The sequence below is a fragment of the Mya arenaria genome, chromosome 15, assembly GCF_026914265.1.
Source record: "Mya arenaria isolate MELC-2E11 chromosome 15, ASM2691426v1".
In the NCBI taxonomy this organism is placed as follows: domain Eukaryota; kingdom Metazoa; phylum Mollusca; class Bivalvia; order Myida; family Myidae; genus Mya; species Mya arenaria.
Window position 1 is genome coordinate 44,925,515 of NC_069136.1, and position 22,319 is coordinate 44,947,833.

At 35.7% G+C, this 22,319-nt stretch overlaps 1 protein-coding gene across 1 annotated transcript; it reads left to right on the plus strand.

Annotated features, from left to right (window-relative positions):
- The first annotated feature begins 1,902 nt into the window (after positions 1 to 1,902).
- On the plus strand, positions 1,903 to 21,036 carry LOC128219748 (uncharacterized). The gene is made up of 7 exons (XM_052927703.1): positions 1,903 to 2,056; positions 3,630 to 3,747; positions 5,063 to 5,217; positions 13,681 to 13,792; positions 15,253 to 15,425; positions 17,340 to 17,439; positions 18,003 to 21,036. Exons 1-7 carry the CDS (start codon positions 2,014 to 2,016, stop codon positions 18,190 to 18,192), a joined length of 891 nt encoding a protein of 296 aa, XP_052783663.1. The 5' UTR covers positions 1,903 to 2,013; the 3' UTR covers positions 18,193 to 21,036.
- Positions 21,037 to 22,319: the final 1,283 nt, after the last annotated feature.

Sequence of the window (22,319 nt, forward strand, 5' to 3'; positions counted from 1 at the left end):
CACAAATTTATGACAGCGGTGTCTGTTTTAACTGTTAATATTCATTATATATTTTGATTTCAAATATCAGATAAACAAATTTTATCTACAGATATTGACAAGACCCATTTTTCAAAATTGTCGAATATACTGCGGGTAAAAAATATGCTTCATGAATGTTCACGACTCGGTAAAATGTTAATGGCTCACTGCAGCTTGTGTTTATACTAATTGTGAATACGACAGAAATTGTCCTTGACTTTTTCTGGAGTATACCTTCTGTAACAATACATTACAATGTGAAGGATGTTTTTTTTTTTATACCCCAAAAAATAAATTGGTCGTCACTTGACCGGTCTTGGAATGCTTCACGTTTACCGTGAACGGGAAATCGAAACGCAACGGGTAATAGACATCTTCGCCCAGAAGATGGATCGACGCATTACTTTTTCGAGTGTAACTTTATGGAGTAATCGCTGACAATTTCCTTCAGTGCATACTCATGGCCTCTATACGCCAGCTCCACCACTTTACGCTGGTGCAAAGAAAAAGAGCTGTCGACGCTTCCGTGGTGGAGCTGTGCCCTATGTTTACATGAACAAACGTGAGTATGATTTATGTTTTATTTGATAATTTCAATTAACGGACATATTTCGAAAATCGGAGAATGTGGTACCGTGTAAGAACACTTCTACTGTAGGCTGGTTACTATTTCGTTTCAATATTGTGCAAACTGTGGTTCCAGAAGCTTTTCTCCCGAATCGGACTTGTGCATATTTTGAGATCTGATTGCATAGCAAGTACATTTCGGTGCTTACACATCCCGTAAGAACATTATCACGCATGCAAACATAACTGCTATGTATATTACCTATGCCGGAACACAACAAAACTAATAAGCACTTCTTAAAAAGGAAAAATGCACATATTTATAAAGGTGGTGGCGCTGTTGCCCTAGTGGTGGCGCTGTCGAGTAGTGGTCGCGCTATCGAGTGTGTTTTGCGCTTGAAGTAATATAAAAAGTTAACGCTTTTGGAATTAATACAAAAGTTGCTATGTTTATCATTCATTGAACATTATGCTGGTTATGCATACTCCTTGTGGAAACAAAACTCTTCGCGGACTGCCTAAACCTTACTGAAAACTATTTCGAAAATAAACGGCTTGGTGCGGTTAATTTTACCATGGGCGGAGTAAACAAATTCACTTCATGTCATCTAACTGACTTAGAATACAACCTCATTGGATACATCGTCAATGCAGAATCTGACGCAGGGAGTGTGTATCGGATGATAGGCAGTAGGCGGATCTTTAAACACGCGCGGAAATTGAAATTCTTAATGATTAAGTCTACTACTTAATGACTGCCTATCTGCAATTTCATTGGCTGAAAATGTGGGATGTATTCTAATCGTTGATTAAATGCTGATGATCCTGTACTGATAAACTTATTTTGCTATACAGTATCATTCTGACCTATGACAAAACAGAGAGCTCCAGGGTGGGGGGGCGGAGCCCCTCTGACCCCCCATAAGGGCATTCCGCCCATTTTAACCACAATTGTGCGTATACTTCGAAACGGCCTGGCTACGCCCCTGGCAGTGTACACCCAATTAAAATACCCGTTATAGACGCGAACTAGTATAAAATTTGACAAATCGTCTCCGAATCGTCATCAGTCTTTTTTTTCGAACACACGTAAAAATGACAGTCGGCGGCAAGAATAAAAATAAAAGATAACGATTGAACTTTTATTTTTATTTGGTTTTGGCAAAAATAGGGTCGGCGCTCCTGTAAACCACATTATAAAAAAAATGCTGGCCTTATTATCCAGTACAAAACTTCCAACAATTTATTCGATAAGTCGATACTCCATAGAAAAGCGGCAAAGCCATCATGCCAGCTTCAGCAGCCGATATCAGTTTCTACAGCAATTTAGCTCGAGTACAATCGATATTCCACGATTCTGGGAACAAGTCTAGTGTACGACCTTGGCAGAAAACGAGGCATATTTTTGCCTACTGAAAAAATACAATGGAACACGTTGGGATTATAATCGTTGTCTTGTGTGTGATCGGTAAGTATCCGTTTTTTTTTATGCGAATTTATGAATTGTTTCGCTAAATTAATGATAAATTTCAGCCTTATACCTGCGAAAACTACAGTGTATTACATGCAATAAAGTGTACAGGAAGGTAAACATGTTGAATTTCTCATTAGCTCTGTCGATAAGAACAAAGAGAAATCATTTACATGTGGCATGCAAACCTGGGGCGTTATTTCAGTTATCATCTTAAGCCATTTCTTAACTCTAGCCAATTTCCTAAGATTTTTGCAGTTAAATTGTTTGTATTTTTTACATGCCAGTATGTATTTTAAATCAAACCAATGAAAATAAAGTATTTTAGACATGATTAAGCGAGTATATCCGATATAATAACTGAAATACTTAACCTAAGGAAATGACTTAAATTAGGAAATTACTGAGAATATATAGTTTTATGTTAACCGGCTCTGCAGATCAATACCGTTTTCTCTTACAAGAAAATAAGTATGATCGATGAAAAAAGAGGAGGCAGCGAAAATATTACAGATAGAAGCAAAACTTGTTCGATAATCTCGCACGAATTCACGCGAACTTATTGTATGTGTAACGATCAATGGAACGCAATAAATGCGTCATCTTGTTAGTTGGAACAACCTCTATGTATTACAATGAATTGCATGTTATATCAATATAAACTTGCAGTAGTACAATTCACCGGATGTTTGGGCGCTTTTTTTGCTTTATTTACTGATTAAATGTTATATTTGGTAACCTTGGTATCATAAATTATTTAGACTGGTTCCCTGTGTTCGTAAAAGGTTAAATGTTTTGAAGATAAAACAAAAAAAAATATTGGAATCATTAACTATAACGATATGCGTTCATTCTCCCACAATATTACAATTTATTTCTTTTTATGCCAGATATGGATCAACATCGGCCAATGAAATGAAAGCTCTAAATAAACTATATAAGGTATATCAGTTAAACTGAATTAAAGTTGTGCGATGTTAATGGAAATTATTTGTAACACTTGTTATAAGTTTCAACTAAAAATCGAGTTAACGGGCCGACATCCGATTTATGTGGTTACGTTAATAACAATGAGTCGGATCAGGTGCTGGTCTGAAACCTTTCGATGTGACTAAAGTGAAAGATAGGCCCAAACGCAAACGTGGAGAGGGACGGGGGGGGGGGGGTGAACCCGGTCTAATTCGACCCGCAGTCGATACCACAACCGCATCGTTATGAAAGCTAGCTCGACAGCAAGGCTGTTGGAAGAAACCTATACGGCTGACACTACAGACTCTCTTTTACCTATTTTTGTGACTGGACCGGAACCTGCTCTGACCCGTACCGCTCAATTACATTCAGGCGTTACCGAATTTCTTCGTACAGGAGCATGGCTGTGGGAAGTGCCCTTAACGGCTGACACTTCATAATGATTAAATCAAATATAACTATTATCATTACTTCTATTTTAAAACTGTTTTGAAATATAGTTTCTTTTAAATGATTATAGCTTTTAGTTATATTTCTATCCTGCATAAACAAACGTACTAACTTCCGGCTTGAATCACATGCTCGTCATTTCCTGTTTCAGTCACGTGCCATGCCGGATGCGTGGAAGAAAACAAGAAGACGGTAGAGGACGTGCTCAATCCCCTGAAGGAGGAGCTGGCCAAGAAAAGTCCCAACGACGTGCCAGACTTCCTCTGCATGTAGGAGTTGGATTGGTCTACGAAATTGTTTAGGATAAATACACGTGATTGCTCTAAAATCATCAACAGAAAAGAACAGAACATAATATTTATTTTGAAACAAAGCATAACAGGTTCATCTTTATCAACTACACATTAATTAACTGTATGCGCATCAAACGCACTAATTACATGAACAACACATTTTTATGATAATGGTCATCAAAAATGCAATAGCAGTTGAAAACAATGTGTGAATATAGAAACTATACAGGGGCGTAGCTAGGCAAAACAAATGTAGGCCCGATCGTTCTAGGTGAGTTCGGGGATACCCACCCTAAAGATTTCTTTCTAAATTTGAAGCAAAATAGTGCAATTTGGAAGCATTCCAAGAGAAAAACAAAGGTACAATTACATCTATTTTATATGCACTTTACACAAACTTAAATTTATATGCAATGATTACAATTCAAACAAGCAATACACCCAGAACATAGTTTAAATAAACACCAGACTTGCTTTTGTTCAAATAACGTTATATACAACTTTTGAATTTTGGGGTTATTCAAATGTTGCATTTCTCAAAACAGTTGTAGGCCCAGAGCTACAAGGCCTACATGTAGCTACGCCACTGCTATGGAACAAAAAGAATGATTGTCTGATAATACTGTTCAGGCTCGTTTGTTAGAAAGTGTGTGGAATTCAACCACGGTATTATGTATATTGTTGGTTATATTAGGCCAAAAAAAAATTGTTTGTTTAGGGTAACCTTCCCAAAATTTCTAGGTAGGGTAGGTAGGGATTGTTATTTTTTTTTTCAAAATCTGTCGTAAGTGTGTTTTCTTGCACATGGCAGTCTTTCCTACATAACTGTCATTGCCTGACTTTGTTTTATCATATAAACAATAATTTTGATTAAAAACTGCATTTATCCGCCCTTCGTAACTCTATTCGCTAACGAATATTTTTTATGCTCAGAAACGGAAAAAAATAGTTAGGGTCGGCGCATTTTTATAGGTAGGGTCGGGTTACCCGAAACAGACATATTTTTTTAGGCCTAATAAAAATGCTATTCAGCAATAACATACCAATCTCGATGAAATATTGAACACTCACATCGACATCAAAGGTATTCGTGACTTTACAGTTAATGAATGCATAGTTTAGGTTTCTATATTAATACAACTACGCTCAACCACCTTACTAACTTTCATAATGTTCTGAACCATTGATTTAGTGATTGCTGTTTCTCAACGACCAAGTTCCTATGACCAATAATTAATTATGTTACACGTATTACTAATTGTTCTGTTAATGAACGTTCTTACATTTATAGGACCGAACACAAGGCTAGTTTGGACAAAATCATCAAACATTTCAACAACTGCACGGATTTCGTTGACGAGGCATTCATCAAGGAACTCAAACATGCTTCTGCTAAGGTGTTTGCCGACGATCTCTTCCATATCAAATCAGCCAACGAATTCTGTAGTAAGTTTGACCTAGTCGTATTTTCCAACTCTTAAAATAAGATAATTTGGGCTCTATTCAATAACATATTATGTTTTAACTTAATCTTAGGATAATAGTATGCATATTTTCATTGGATTGTTTTAGAATTAGCCAAAATATTGAACGAATTGAACGATTCTTGTTTAAGAGTTGCTATAAGTTTAATTGAATTCTGCGACTGACTATGTGGAAAAAATATGGGTGTTTTCATTGGTCTATTAAACTGGTTGACCTGTGCTCGGATTACTCAGGTAAAGATTATAAGAATCATTTTGAATACGCACCAAAAAACATTGCCCATGTGTTTTTTTAACTCTGATATAAAACAGGGCCCATATGTTTTTTTATAACTTTGATAACAAGAACGCGATCAATTTGTCCTTTATCTAGTGACAAGAACAGGGCCCATATGTTCTTTAAAACTCTGATAAAAAGTCCATGGCTAATATGTTCTTTAAGACTCTGATAACAAGTCCAGAGCTAATATGTTCTTTAAGACTCTGATAACAAGAACAGGGCTAATATGTTCTTTAAGACTCTGATAACAAGAACAGGGCTAATATGTTCTTTAAGACTCTGATAACAAGTCCAGAGCTAATATGTTCTTTAAGACTCTGATAACAAGTCCAGGGCTAATATGTTCTTTAAAACACTGATAACAAGAACAGGGCTAATATGTTCTTTAAGACTCTGATAACAAGTCCAGGGCTAATATGTTCTTTAAAACTATGATAAAAAGTCCAGGGCATTAATGTTCCTTAAGACTCTGATAACAAGAACAGGACTAGTATGTTCTTTAAAACACTGATAACAAGTCCAGGGCATTTATGTTCCTTAAGACTCTGATAACAAGTCCAGGGCTAATATGTCCTTTCAAACACTTATAACAAGAACAGGACTAATATGTTCTTTAAGACTCTGATAACAAGTCCAGGGCTAATATGTTCTTTCAAACACTTATAACAAGAACAGGACTAATATGTTCTTAAAGACTCTGATAACAAGTCCAGGGCTAATATGTTCTTTAAAACTCTTATAACAAGAACAGGGCTAATATGTTCTTTAAAACTCTGATAACAAGTCCAGAGCTAATATGTTCTTTAAGACTCTGATAACAAGAACAGGGCTAATATGTTCTTTAAGACTCTGATAACAAGTCCAGGGCTAATATGTTCTTTAAGACTCTGATAACAAGTCCAGAGCTAATATGTTCTTTAAAACTCTGATAACAAGAACAGGACTAATATGTTCTTTAAAACACTGATAACAAGTCCAGAGCTAATATGTTCTTTAAAACTCTGATAACAAGAACAGGGCTAATATGTTCTTTAAAACACTGATAACAAGTCCAGAGCTAATATGTTCTTTAAGACTCTGATAACAAGTCCAGAGCTAATATGTCCTTAAAACTCTGATAACAAGAACAGGGCTTATATGTTCTTTAAAACTCTGATAACAAGTCCAGGGCATTTATGTTCCTTAAGACTCTGATAACAAGAACAGGACTAATATGTCCTTTAAAACACTTATAACAAGAACAGGACTAATATGTTCTTTAAAACACTGATAACAAGAACAGGACTAATATGTTCTTTAAGACTCTGATAACAAGTCTAGGACTAATATGTTCTTTAAAACAATGATAACAAGTCCAGGGCTTATATGTTCTTTGAAACTGTGATAACAAGTCCAGGGCATTTATGTTCCTTAAGACTCTGATAACAAGAACAGGACTAATATGTCCTTTAAAACACTTATAACAAGAACAGGACTAATATGTTCTTTAAAACACTGATAACAAGAACAGGGCTAATATGTTCTTTAAGACTCTGATAACAAGTCCAGAGCTAATATGTTCTTTAAGACTCTGATAACAAGAACAGGGCTAATATGTTCTTTAAAACACTGATAACAAGTCCAGAGCTAATATGTTCTTTAAGACTCTGATAACAAGTCCAGGGCTAATATGTTCTTTAAGACTCTGATAACAAGAACAGGACTAATATGTTCTTTAAAACACTGATAACAAGAACAGGACTAATATGTTCTTTAAGACTCTGATAACAAGAACAGGGCTAATATGTTCTTTAAAACACTGATAACAAGTCCAGGGCTAATATGTTCTTTAAGACTCTGATAACAAGTCCAGAGCTAATATGTTCTTTAAGACTCTGATAACAAGAACAGGGCTAATATGTTCTTTAAAACACTGATAACAAGTCCAGAGCTAATATGTTCTTTAAGACTCTGATAACAAGAACAGGACTAATATGTTCTTTAAAACACTGATAACAAGAACAGGACTAATATGTTCTTTAAAACACTGATAACAAGTCCAGAGCTAATATGTTCTTTAAGACTCTGATAACAAGTCCAGAGCTAATATGTTCTTTAAGACTCTGATAACAAGAACAGGGCTAATATGTTCTTTAAAACTCTGATAACAAGAACAGGGCTAATATGTTCTTTAAAACTGTGATAACAAGTCCAGGGCATTTATGTTCCTTAAGACTCTGTTAACAAGTCCAGGGCTAATATGTTATTTTCCTGATGACTAGAACAGAGCCTTTTATTCTTTATTTATGACGACAAAAATATAACGGCTTATGCGTCCTTACCTGATAATTTCACGACCAAAGCCCATGTGTTCTTTGCATGATAACAAGATCAGGGTCTATACATGCATTGTCTGCTGGCAAGAACTTGTCCTAATCGAAAATACTTCATATTCATTTTCGTCTGGAGCCTGCATTTGGGAATAATATATATATTTGTTTAACTGACAAGTATTCAAGAGCAATAATGTTATTTTAATCTGTATCTGTATAACAAATGAGTTGATGTTAAATTATTCGCACTTTTTTTGGTGAACATGATTGTATTAGACATATTTTGTAACATTTTAGAATGCTCATTTCCGAGTTTCTGTCTCTGACTCAGACTGAATTCGTTAATAAATATGGGCCCTGAACAGAACAGACAGTTTGTTAAGGCATATACAACTGGCCCCAATTTCTCGAAACTCCTTAAGCTTAACAGGCTTAAGATGCTTATTTCAATCAGCCAAAATACATACTTATAGTGATTATTTAAAAATGAAAAATGTTTTTTGTTTGTGATAAGCGTAACGATAATTCCTAAGTTTTAAAACATTTAAAGGAGTATATGAAACGCAAAATATTGAAAGACAAGGATAGGGGGTTTAGCTTAATCCTGTTGTAATAGACTTGAATAAACATTGTTATGTCACTTGTCTTAACATATAATATATTATTGTGTTTTACCTAGAGGATTGAAGGAATATGTATAAAAGCATTTCTATTAGTAGACTAGTTTTTTCATCTCATTGTTCTTCTGTTGTCGGACATAAACCATAACATAAAAGAGAATGATAAAAAAGCTTCGATATAAACGCGAACAACAGCGACAAGGAATTAATCTATGTAACGTCCAATTAAGCTATGTACGTTGGTACGGTAATACCTGAGATAAAAGCTTGTTGTGTACATGAGAATCAATATCGTTATAAAGTATTCATATGCTGAAGCAATGCTGTATTCTCACACAATACAATATTTCAATGCAGCAAAATCTCCGGAGGATTATTGGGCAGTTAATGAACCATAAAATGGTATTGGAAAACATCATGCGCGAATATTTACGTTACAATAGGACGTCGTCTTTGTCTGCTTCTCCCTTTGATTTGATAGTACTGCAATATGGTGAACTTTTTTGCAAAAAATGGGAAAAGCATGAAACTTTGCAGATAGTGTCTATTTACCATACAGTAAATTTAAAAAGTACGAGACCCCGGAAGTATCGGACAATATGGCAAAGTATTCAAGTTCTTAATACAACATAATATGTTATAGAAAATGAGTTTGAATGAAACCCATACACGATTATGACTAAAACAGTTAAGTACTTGAGAGAACAAATTTGAATAAGTGGTCACTTCATTCAATGTCCAGCATAGAGGTCAAGCGTGTCATTTTTGTCCTGGGTCTCGTACTTTTCAAATACCTTATAGTATATAGATCATCTCTACCAAATTCCATGCTTTTCCCATTTTTTGCACAATTCTTGTGATATTTGCACCAAAGTGCAGGACTATGACGGCTTCATTCAATGACGGAGTATGTTTGAACTGAACTGAACTTATTACTCATCATTTCAAACATACTCCGTTCCGAAAGGTTAAGAAAATACTAAACAGATGTGACGTCACTATAGTGTCTGTATTCAGTAAATCATCTATATTTCCATAATGTGTAATGATAAAAATCAGGGTTTAAACATATGTCCCGGCAATATCAATATGCAAGTCATACATTAAAATCATATAAGTCCAATGCTCTACTATGTGCAGAATTTATTGGAACACGCTTAAAGCTGCACTCTCACAGATTGAACGTTTTGACAACTTTTTTATTTTTGTCTTGGAACGAGCCAACTTTTGCAATAATCCATTGGAAACAGTTATTTAAAACTGCTGACAAAAAATTAGATCGCAGATTTTTATATTTAAGTTCAAAAATTGATGTTTTATGCATTTTTCTTAAACCGTTAGTAGGTTTAAGCCATAAAACATTTAATTTCGAACGGAAATATGAAAATCTACGATCTGATTTTTTGTCAGCAGTCTTATATCATTGGTTTGCATATATCTGCGCAAAAAATTGCCCTTTCCAAGACAAAAAATAAAAAAAGTTGTTAAAATTGTAAATCTGTGAGAGTGCAGCTTTAACCTACAGTACAGTTTTAGTATTTATTTCTATATCATTTGGCCAAACTCATAAATCATACTGTATTAATAGATGGCAAACAGGCAAGAACGAAGAATCATGATGATATTTATGGTAAAGAAACTATTTAGGAAATCTAAAGGCAGATGTTCGGCTCTACATCATCATCCAAACATGACAAAATTGTGGTTTCGAGAAGCTACGCATGTTCATAATTACTTCGTACAGGTGAAGACCAGAGCACTTATGGAAGATCACAAAACCATTAATGCCTACATTGCAGAATGTCCAAGCCATCGCCAGAGCCTTTATTCATAGCATGCTCTTTTCTGAAGAACCGGGTACAAATGTTCTTTATATGCTGACAGGAGCTTGGCCATTTTTAGCTCTACTTGCCAAAGGCGGTTGTAAACACGGCACAGTCTCAGTTTTGATTGTATCTCGATGATACTTGTACAGTATCTAGATATCCATTAGAGCTTGGTTCCTTTCGAACAACAGCCAGATCCGCCCATGCATGCCTAGATTATGGGCCTTGATAGTTTAAAAAAATGTTAATGTGTAAACAATTGGTTGTGAACACGATACAGTCTTCATTTTTGATTGTATCTCGATGAAACTTGTACGGTATATAGACAAGAACAGTGCCCATATGTTCTTTATCTGGTGACAAGAACAGGGCTCATATGTCCTTTATCTGGTGACAAGAACAAGGTCCATATGTCCTTTATCTGGTGAAAACACAGTGCCCATATGTTCTTTATCTGGTGACAAGAATAGCGCCCATATGTTCTTTATCTGGTGACAAGAACAGGGCTCATATGTCCTTTATCTGTTTATCTGGTGACAGGAACAATGCCCATATGGTCTTTATCTGGTGACAGGAACAGGGCAAACATGTTCTTTATCTGTTTATCTGGTGACAAGAACAGGGCCCATATAATCGTATTCTGGTGACAAGAACAGGGCCCATATATTCATATTCTGGTGACAAGAATAGGGTCCACATGTTCTTCACAGGGTCCATTTGTCCATTATCTGGTGTCAAGAAAAGGTCCAACATTTGTCTTATCAAGTGACAAAAAGGGCGCCCATATGTTCTTTACAGGGCCATATGTAATTTAATCTTGTGACAAGAACAGAACACATATGTTCTAAGAAAGGCCATATGATCTTTTTCTGGTGACAAAAAGGGCAGATATGTATTTTATCGTGTGACAAGAACAAGGAACATAGTTTTAGTTTTAGTTTTTTAGTTTATTAACAAATACAATAGACAATATGTCCATGAGTATACATTTACAAATAGAGAATTATATGCATGTAAGTAATCAAATGGTCAAATAAATCACCAATGATCATATAAATAAATATTCATGTTTCATGTCATAATAGAGACACAATATAGCATTATGTACATGTATATGACAGCGAGAGATCATTGTGTACATGAAAAATACATATTATTCATAGTAATAATGGTATTGGTTTCTAACATTAAATCCCTTATGTATATACATAGCTAAATTTCTATTCACTTTAACATTGTCCGATTTCATTAACTCAACAAACTTTGGTATATTTGGTCTAGTCCAATAATATTTACTAATATAAGTTTTTCTTAAATCACTATACAATGAGCAATCTAAAATAAAATGAAATTCATCTTCTAATACATAACAACACAAACATTTTCTATCAATATATGGTATTGGGTCAGGTTTGTGCCATCTGCCTGACTCTATTGACAGTCTATGTGAAGAAACTCTCAATCTACACATGTCTTTTCTAAATTTGTACATATTAACATTTGTCAGATAAGGTTGTAACATAAAATTACTAAACATTGTATACGATCTTGCACGAGATGAGTTATTTAATTCTGACATCCAATTCTGAATAAACATATCATTTAGTCTTGTTTTTAACAATGATATAAACATATTTTCATCACCAACTCCTTGGTTTAACCATACATAATGAAAGCCTAGAGATTGCAATAAAGAACACACATCATTTGCCCAAGATTTACAATTAGGTCTTGTTTCAATATAACTACACATATGAGAATACATACCTTTAACATATTTATGAGCATCTAATTTTATAACTTTCAACCAATATCTTATAACATTAACAACTCTCCTAGTGTACAATGTAGTTCTACCAAGTTCGCCATATATAAAGTTATTCTGAGTTTGAATTTTAACACCTAATAATCTTTTGCAAAAATTTAAATATATTCTTTCTAAAACAATAGAATCCTTTAATCCCCATACTTCTGATCCATAATTTAAAATTGGTAAGATTAATTTATCAAACAAATCTAACTTATTACTAATAGACATATATGGAAACTTAGCTAAATATGAGTTTAACTTGAAAATAGCCTTGGATGCCTGTCCTGCTAAAGTATCAAAGGTGGTGGTGAAGGAACCACCACAGGTAAAAATAATACCTAAATATGTAAAATGTTTAACTATTTCTAAATTGACCCCCTTATAAGAAAAAACAATATTTTTCCTTAACCTGCCTCCCTTTTTAAAAATCATAACTTTAGTCTTGGTAGAATTAACACTTAATTTCCATCTATTACAATACTGCTCTAGTAACAACAAACCCTTTTTTAACTGGTCTTCAGAGTCAGCCATAATAACAATATCATCTGCATATAATAACAGAAACAGTTTCAGCATACCTATATCAATACCATCAAAACCATTTAACATGTAATACTCTTCAATATCATTTAAATACATAGAAAATAAGAATGGAGATAAGCTTTCTCCTTGTCTAACACCAAGCATACATGTAAAGTCATCTTTACTAATAGTATTATGTATTTTAATTCTAGACTTAACAGTGGCATACATAGATTTAATAACATTAAACATATTTCCTCTAATTCCTAACTTCAAAAGTTTATACCAAATGACATCTCTCACTAAAAAATCAAAGGCCTTAGTAAAGTCTACAAAATCTGCATAAAGTCTCTTATTATTTTCTAACAAATAATTTATAACACCTTGTAGTACAAAAATATTGTCAGCTGTGCCCATATTTTTTCTGAAACGAGCCTGTGCCTCAATATATACATGATATTTTTCAGCCCAACAATTTAATCTATTATTTATTACTTTAGTAAACAATTTACCAAATGTACTTAATAATGTAATGTAATACCTCTATAATTATTTGTATCATTCTTATCACCCTTCTTATGCAAAGGTACAATTATCCCTTCAGACCAAGCCTCTGGAAAATATCCACAACTCAACAACTTATTAAACAAAGTACATACAACAATAAAGAAATTATTACTATTAATACCATGTTTAAAAAACTCATTTAACAGATAATTTTATCTGGTGACAAGAACAGGGCCCTAGATTCTTTATCTTGTGACAAGAACAGAGCTCCTATGTTCTTTATCTAGTGACAAGAACAGGGCCCCTCTGTTCTTTATCTGGTGACAAGAACAGGGCCCATATGTTCTTTATCTGGTGACAAGAACAGGGCCCATATGTCCTTTATCTGGTGACAAGAACAGCGCCCATATGTCCTTTATCTGGTGACAAGAACAGAGTACATATGTTCTTAGAAAGGCAATATGTTCTTTACATCTAAGACATGGCCCACATCTTCTTTATCTGGTGACAAGAAAAGCCTGGCAAACATTTGTTTCGTTTTATTTCAGAGTGTTTACCCACGCTTCCGTGTCTGAATGAGATTGACCTTGGGAAAATGTCTCGGACTCAGAACAACAACACTGTTTGGAAGGAGTTGGCTGAGCCGGCATACATTTGCGGGTATAATATGTTAAAACCAATGACTCGATTGCTTTGTCAGGAATGTCTGCACACAATTTTCCAGTAGAGGCAGGCGGGCGAATAGCAGAAGCCAGTGGCTTTTCCATATTCAGAATTAAAATGTATCTATGTTATGCACCAGTCGAGATTTAAGAAAAAACAATATTAAAATTAAATAGGTATACTATAGTTATACTCTGACGTTTTTTTGTTGTTTTTTTTCGATGAATTGTTCTGTATTATTAGCTTAACATTGCTACAATTGGTACTTATAAAACGTTATAATTGGATGACCATTGGCTATGACATATCACACATATGTTTTACTGCTTGTGTACGCATGACATATTGTCCAATGTATATAAAATAAATCGCAAACTGTGGTGTGGTAAACCGTTTACGCAATACGTTAGAAACTTGGTCCCGTTTCGTTAAATGTCTGTAATGAATCAGCGCCGCCCGGTAGCACACACTAGAATCACTTTAACTTTCTAATATATGCATGATGCCAAGACGTTTAAAATGCGTTGATCCTTCCTACTGTTAAAACATGTCCATAATCTAGAGCAGTGTGTGTATACCACGTGATAAAATGCGTCATAAATGCTACGTCGGAAGGAAATATTTTGATTTGAAAAAAAGACTTAAACAAAGTTAACTTCACTATTTCTTCACCATTTTAAATGAAACATAGCACAGTCTACGCCGCTTACGGAGCCCCACCTTCGGTCTTAAACCAGAATTTGATTGCGAGTTTAGTTTCTTAAAACACTTCGACAAACCTTTTCACAATACGTCTTTCTGACAATGCACTGTCAAAACATTATTTTGGAAACAGATTTTGCGAAGTGTTTGATGAAACAAAGACCTCATCAAATTTCGGAAATAAAACAAATGCGGGGCTCTTTAAGCGACATAGACTGCCCTTTGTTTCATTTAAAAAATGGTGTTGTAAATGAAAAGTTATCTTTGATTTAAGTCTTCATTTTAAGCATTTTTTTGCCTTGCGACGTAGCATATATGACGTCATTTATCACGTGGTATACACACACTGCTACTGATGGTTCAAACATGTCAATATATACGCTAGTGGATACAGGCCGCTACCCAGATATTAACAGCGAACAATAAGTCAAGATAACACAGTTTCAAAGTTTTTCTATGGCGTAAAGAATGTCATACAAATTTATAACATAATGCTCTTATCCTATTTGTATTTGTATGCATGCTCCAATATGTGTTTTAACTTTTATTTCCAGGTCACAAGCTTATTGTTATTTTATTTGATATGTAATGTATGTCTGTTATTCATGTTGGAAAATAGCTCATTGAGCTTATGTTTCTTGTTAACACATACCCGACTTTAAATAAAGATGCTTGTATCTTGTATCTTGTAATGTTAACAACAAGTAATAAAAGATAGAGAAAAGGCCTGAATATACACGGTGATATATTTCCAGACTGGCAAGAAAGGACATCGAATGTGTGGGAAACTCCATGCCAACGTGTACCCGCTACCTGCAATACAAATACAACAAGACTGTGTCATCTAGCATGACGGCGTGGTTTGACATCAGCTCACTCGAGTATGCGCACAGGTTCGCCCAGAACCACTGCAAACATTGGCCAGATGGTAATACTTGAATGATTTTTTTGTAATATGTAGCTAAGTAACTGACATTATATACAATCGTGCAATTACACAGGTTTAATCTGTCCGCCGGGTTTGATATAAGTACACTAGAGTTGGCGATTTGCGGGAGCTTTAACACATCGTGAAGAACAGTATACTAGTAGAAAATCGTCAGGACATTTTAAGAACATCGGCGAAAAAATAGTATCGACCGCAGACGGTATAAATGTTTGATCGTGCACTAAATTTTCTGCCGTGGCGCTGCCGGAGCGAGCAACGGAACTACAACGGCAATACTGCGGTATAGCTTCGTTAGTGTCGGTAGAGTACCGGTAGTGCACCGTGAATGATCGGCGGCTCACCGGTGACATCAATGTGTACGGTGCTGGTACAGATGTGATACCGTTTTCTTGCCGATGAACTAACAATGTACAACCGTTCTTAGCGAGGTGAATTTGTTTGTTTATTTTGATTTTATCGAGGTCTGCCCGCTGCATTATGGCTTGACCCCGCCGTGACGCCATTACGACTTAAATTGTGTTTAAATGCCATATGTGACATGAGATAGAAGTGACAGCAATTCGCAGTCAAATCCAGACATTGGAAGATTTGATGAAACATAGTGAGATACAAGAGGTCCGGGTGCGATACCCTAGCTCTTTGCGAAGATAATTATTGTTTTTTAACGTGCTCGGTGTAAAGCACCGATACACGGGATACAACTTTCCTGGGTTGAACCAGTACTACGTACACCACTTTGCCAAGCACTACCCTTTAAATGCCGAGCGCTATGCAAGGGAGCTACGTACCAACTGTTAACGTCTTTCGGTATGACGCGGCCAGGGATCGAACCGTCAACCTCCCGCTCCGTAGGTGGACGTCTTAACCACTAGACCAGGGAGACGGTCTTAGCGAAGTGAAACCCACCTATGTCCGTATTTATACGGTAATAGTACCGTACAACGGTAATATAACGGCAGCACAATGATATCAATCCGCTTTAGCTCCGGTCAGCAGTGGCTCATCGGTACAATAACGGAAGTGCCTCGGTATACCATCGGTGACAGAAAAGTGGTTTTTCGGTGGCACATCGGCTGTAATGCTGGTACTTCATCGGTATTCTTACGGCCAGAGTTTCTCGCCGTTGTTAATTGAGTGCTCCGGTAAAGTCCGGGCGAGGTACATCGCAAGCGTATGCCATGCCCTAAAGACGTTAAAGTAGTGCGGCCATATAGTAGAAAATTCATGCACTTTGTGAAGAGAACATGAAACTTTGTATGAATACTCTTCGTACATGTTTATTCACAGATACAACGATAGCCATGTGAAATCTCCAAAATAGTGGTAATGGCGGCCGTTTCAAAATGGCCACTTACTCTAGTTTCATGTTCAGCATTTCAAAGGTTTTAATGGTCCAAATGTATTTGCAATGTCTTTTGACATGATACCTGTCCACATTATAGCTGCAAATTACCAACAAAAATTCCACACCATTTTAAAATGTTCTAGATTCAACAATTACCTTCATTATCCTATAAATTGTAAAAGGCCCAAAAACGTGTCAATATGTTTAATTAAGCAGTTGAAGCTGGGTTAATCATATATTTGTAAAATTATTTAGTTCAGTTTTATTATAATTTACGATCATCTTTAAAATGAATATGTTTCTAATTTTACTAATACATGTATACAAGTCATGTACGAAAATAGACTTATATATGAATGCGATTTTTGTTGGATAATTGAATATTTCCATTTGTAACCGTCAATGAACACTATCTGATATATAGTGCTGTATAGTCCAAGATGTGCCATAGAAATAGTATAAATAAAAAATGTGCAGTAGAAATAGTTTGAAACTACTGGGTAATGATATTACTCTGCTTAATGTGTAACCGTTTCCATTTATTCCAGTGAAGCACACGTGCTCCCAGAAGCGATCTAAATGGTACTCTATAGAAGTGTGCGTCAAATACGCAGCCACTCTCAAAGACGACAAGGACAGAATGTGCGGGTATGTAGCTTTTAAATCGTCCTTATTCCGTGTCTAGATATGATGCAAGTAAATCCATATGTAGCTTTCAATTCGTCTTTATTCCTTGTCTAGATATGATGCAAGTAAATCCATTGTTGTCCGGTTAGCGCAGTGGTTAGCGCACTCGCTTCTTACCAAGGCGACCCGGGTTCGATTCCCGGCCTGTGCGCATGTGAGTTTGGTTAGTTGTCACCAAGCCGGACAAGTGGGTTTTTATCTGGGTACTCCGGTTTCCCCCACAACACAAGACCACACTCTCGCGCAACATCGTGTCAACGAGAGTGATTAATATAAGTTGCAATAGCTTGTTTCACAATCGTTGTAAAATTAAATAAGTTTAAACTAAATCCATTGTATCCATTGTTCGATAGACTAGATCCTTGCAATGTGTTGCACAATAGATCTTTAAATTCGAGTATGCTACAATATTATACAATAAAAACTGTCTTGTATTATATATAAAATTGCGAATTCGCACCTTTTCAAAATTAGGTTTTACAGTGAAATAAATAATCAAGAAAATTTGTCCATGAATTTCATAGAATGCGGAAGTGCGCTGAGAAGTACATGACCACTTGCCCGGCCGGAGATATGGAATATTTCATCGACTCTGTCAACGTCTTCGCTGAGCACAAGCTTATGACCACGCCCTGTCAGATCGCCATGGCAACCGTCGCTAGAGCAACCGTCCTTAGCGTTCTTGTTTCTGTAGTTGTTGCTCTAATGTTGTAAATAAATAGGTAACAAACCAGAAACATTTAAAATCTAATTTAAGGAATGTTTGGCATGACAACCCCCTGCTGTGCATCTCCTGCTTATTGCACTGATGTCACAGTAGGGGCCAATTTCCTGTTTATTTGATTATTGGCTCAGTGCCATTTAGGGTCCATTTCTATAATAAAACCTCCAAAACTGCATAGCAGGATATTCAGATCAGAGATCTGATAAGATTAAACTAGGCATTTAAGGTGATGTCACAGCAGTAATTTGGCAAGACGAACGTTTGGCCTGCATTATATGTCTTGTGTGCAACGCCTTTGACTTAACAAGTTTTGGACATTAACCTCCTTCGGGCACAAACCCATATCCAACAAAGGTTATCATTTGTTGCCTTAATCGGACAGTAGTAGGCGAAAATGTTCCATGTGCTTCAATATTTGAGTGCACATAGAACCTTTTCGCTCTGTTCTCATAATATTCTCGTCACCAAAACGACATCCTGTCAATGGGACATAAGAGCAAATGCTGATCACAAATACACCAAATTTGATACTTGTTTGGTAATTTCAGTCAGGCGAAACATAAGAGGCAACGTTAGCATTTGAGAAACAAACTTGCATGTACAACTCTGGCTCCATTTTCTGTAGATATCCAAAATGAACTTCAGTTACTCTGAAAAGTATAAACGGCCTTAACCATTTTAGTCGTACAATCGGTAATCAGTGTTGACGGTGTTTCTGAATATTTGTTGTTTCGTCTTAGATAATGCTTGTATAATTATAGTGTCTGTTAACTTCACGGGGCTTTTGTGACAATATTGAGTTGAGGTACAATAAGGCTGTCAGTCTCAGTCGATTTTGATTCGTTTCTAGATCTTCTTCAGATTCTACGTCGGTACACCTTACGATTAAAAGGTTTTCTCTGTATATCAGATTTACATCATAAATGTGGAAAGGAGTTAAATAATAATTTAGAATAAATATCGAACTGGTTCGAATACACATGGCCGCTGATTTCGTTAACTTACATCAATTTCCATACGATTATGAGCTTCGGGTATTTTGTTATATCACGCCTCCAACATAAATGACGCAACGCCATTGGTCCAAGACTGGTCACGTGGTGACCCCATGTTTTTCCATATTTGATCACCAAATTTATATCGTTCCAAAATGGCGTCTTATTTCCGATTCCGATGAATAAATGAAACATTTAAACATGATAACAGGCTGTCGACGTGATATATACGTTACGGGGTTAGAAGGTGACTTTGCTCTCGCCCGATATTGTTTCCTTTACCTGGTATATCCCATATTGGGTCACCTAATAACCCCGTAACTTATAATATCACGCCTACAACATAAATGACGCAACGCTCTCACCCAATATGGTTTCCTTTGCCACGTATATCCCATATTGGGTCACCTAATAACCCCGTAACTTATGATATTGTGAAGGATCTATATTGTGTAATAAATAGTGTGATTTTTTTAATTCGGTGTAAGGTCGCGATATAATTCACCGAGTTTCGTAGCAGCTAAGATGTAATTGTAGTATTTTTAAAACTTATTTTAATCTTATATTTTACATAATTATTTAAATTATTTTAAGGCTCAAATCTAGTGCAATAGCCCATTAGTGTTCATATATCATTTGATCACGTCGTTCATTAATCGTCAAATACAATTCTGCGTAGCAACTTGCGGAATGAACCAAACGCAACTAAAAGTATAACTATAAAATTAGATTGAAGACTTTAACATAATTGAAGATTAATAGAAGTTGCTTTCTGTGTTATATTAATGCAAACAACATTATTTCGTCAATTGATCTTTTCGACATATTTATGAACGAGTGAATTGTAACCACGCCCCCCCCCCAACCCCCAGGTCCGGGAAACTTTGACTGCGGGGCAACCTGGAAGTTAAAAACACGGCCCATTTCTCCCGCTATTCCCGGTATACCCCCGGTCCTGGATTGAGGGGGAGGGGTTTGGTTACAGTTAACGGGTGCATTATAAACTAGAACCAGATGTAACTGAATTATACAAAGTAAAACACCTCTATGTATAGTGAAATTACTAGACCCACATCTCATATTTCACATATCACATCATGCAATAAGAAACGTTTTAGCTTTTCATTCTGTGCTGTTGTTTGAACATTAGTGTTGATTTGTATCACTTATATTTCTATTATCTTTACATTTTTTAGAAACTGTTGTGAATGGTGTTTTGATTGTTTTTGTATAATATGTTTAGGGAGTGTCGATTGTATGAAAGATGTATATTATATTGTGTTACCGAGTTAAACATAGTGTCGTAAATAATAACTTTTCTGGCGTGATGTGTTTATAGAAGCGTAACTTTTGGCTATGCTGCCAACGTAGCGTGTTTTTTTGTTTTATAAAAGTCTGACCTCGAATTGTTTATCAGAAAAAAATAATTTAACCTTATTTATTTTACAATAATTGCGAAACAAATTGCTACAACATTATGATAACCACTCTCGTTAGCACTATGTTAAACATGCCTGGTGACCACAAACAAGACGCTTCCGACCTGGTGACCACAAACAAGACGCGTCCGGCCTGGTGACCACAAACAAGACGCGTCCGGCCTGGTGACCACAAACAAGACGCGTCCAGCCTGGTGACCGCAACCACAAACAAGACGCTCATTTGACAAGGGCGGAAATCGAACCCGATCGGTCTTGGTAAGAAGCGAGTGCGCTAACCACTGCGCTTACTGAAAAATCATTGAACATTTGATTTTAGTTGCATGTTTATTGGGTTTTTGCTTATCTCTTAAATGAAAGCTAATGTGTGTTGTTTATTCAAATAAATATGTTAATACAATGTTTGAATTATGTTTTGTCCCATGGGATAGCATTATTTTTCATTTTTTTCCGCAAAGATTTTTGGTAAATCAGCAGTGATCCGTTATTGATTGAAACGGGGTAGTCGGACGCTGGGCCAGTAGATAAAATATAAATTTGAACACTTAGCCGGTGAATATGTTTTAACATGCATTTATGGCACGACATTTGTTTGTTATATTAAAGTCTTACCCCGTTGGCTCAAATTTCTCGTTGGCTCGAACTAAATGTAGAGGACCGATTTCTTTATACTGAAGGTAAATAATCCCGCTTGGCGCAAATATTCAGAGGCTGGAGGTATTTTGGCCGGTACCTGGGAGTTCGAGCGAACGGGGTTCGACTGTATATTCCACAACTGTTTCCTTTGTAAATTAGAACTTCCATCGATCATGTGTTCCATAGTTGAACACTTTTATTTGGGAGCATTGGCTAAGAAGTAATGGGCTAATGGTTAATAGTATGTGTTAACCAAATAAATTTGTTAATGCGACTATTATAAGTAATATAGAATTTAAACTTATGCGTTCGTCTACTTACTATTGACTCTCACCACAACGAGTGATGGGTCATCTGATGTTTTGTTTTGCACCTTAATATGAAGCAGTGTGTGTATACCACGTGATAAATTACGTCATATATGCTACGTCGGAAGGCAGCGTTTTGCTTAAAATATGACTTAAAACAAAGATAACTTTTGTTTTACTACACCATTTTAATTGAAACAAATGGCAGTCTATGCCACTTAAAGAGCACCGCCTTCGTTTTTTACCGAAGCTTGATAAGGTGATTAGTTATATCAAACACTTCGACAAACCTGTTTCCAAAATAATATTTTGATAAGTGCTCTGTCAGACGGCAGTATTTTAAAAAGTTTTGTCGAAGTGTTTTAAGAAACTAAACTCCCAATCAAACTCTGGTGGTTTGTATCACGTGGTATACACACACTGTGAATGGTCATTGACAAATGAAAGTCACAGATAAGTGTGATTGAGTCTGTTTTTATTAGTTAATGTATGACCAGTGCAAAACGTGATAATATGAATGGAGATGCAATGGACATAAATTAGTTTTGTTCATCTTTAATTACAACCCGACGTTTAGGTTGAGATTTTGCAGGTTCCGCTTTTGTTTAGGTAAACAATATTTTGCTGTCATGAGTCTCAGTTCGTTATTCAACAGTTTAAACATATATATTATATCTAAACGATTGTAAAACAAGTTATTACAACATTTTATTAATCATTCTCGTTGGCCCGATTTTAC

What these genes read in the sequence shown, in the direction of transcription:
- LOC128219748 (XM_052927703.1), top strand. Translation starts at nt 2,014, where the DNA reads ATGGAACACGTTGGGATTATAATCGTTGTCTTGTGTGTGATCG. An exon ending in GTGCCAGACTTCCTCTGCAT is followed by an intron (nt 3,748 to 5,062) that starts GTAGGAGTTGGA and finishes TTACATTTATAG; the next exon opens with GACCGAACACAAGGCTAGTT. An exon ending in GACAAGGACAGAATGTGCGG is followed by an intron (nt 17,440 to 18,002) that starts GTATGTAGCTTT and finishes TGAATTTCATAG; the next exon opens with AATGCGGAAGTGCGCTGAGA.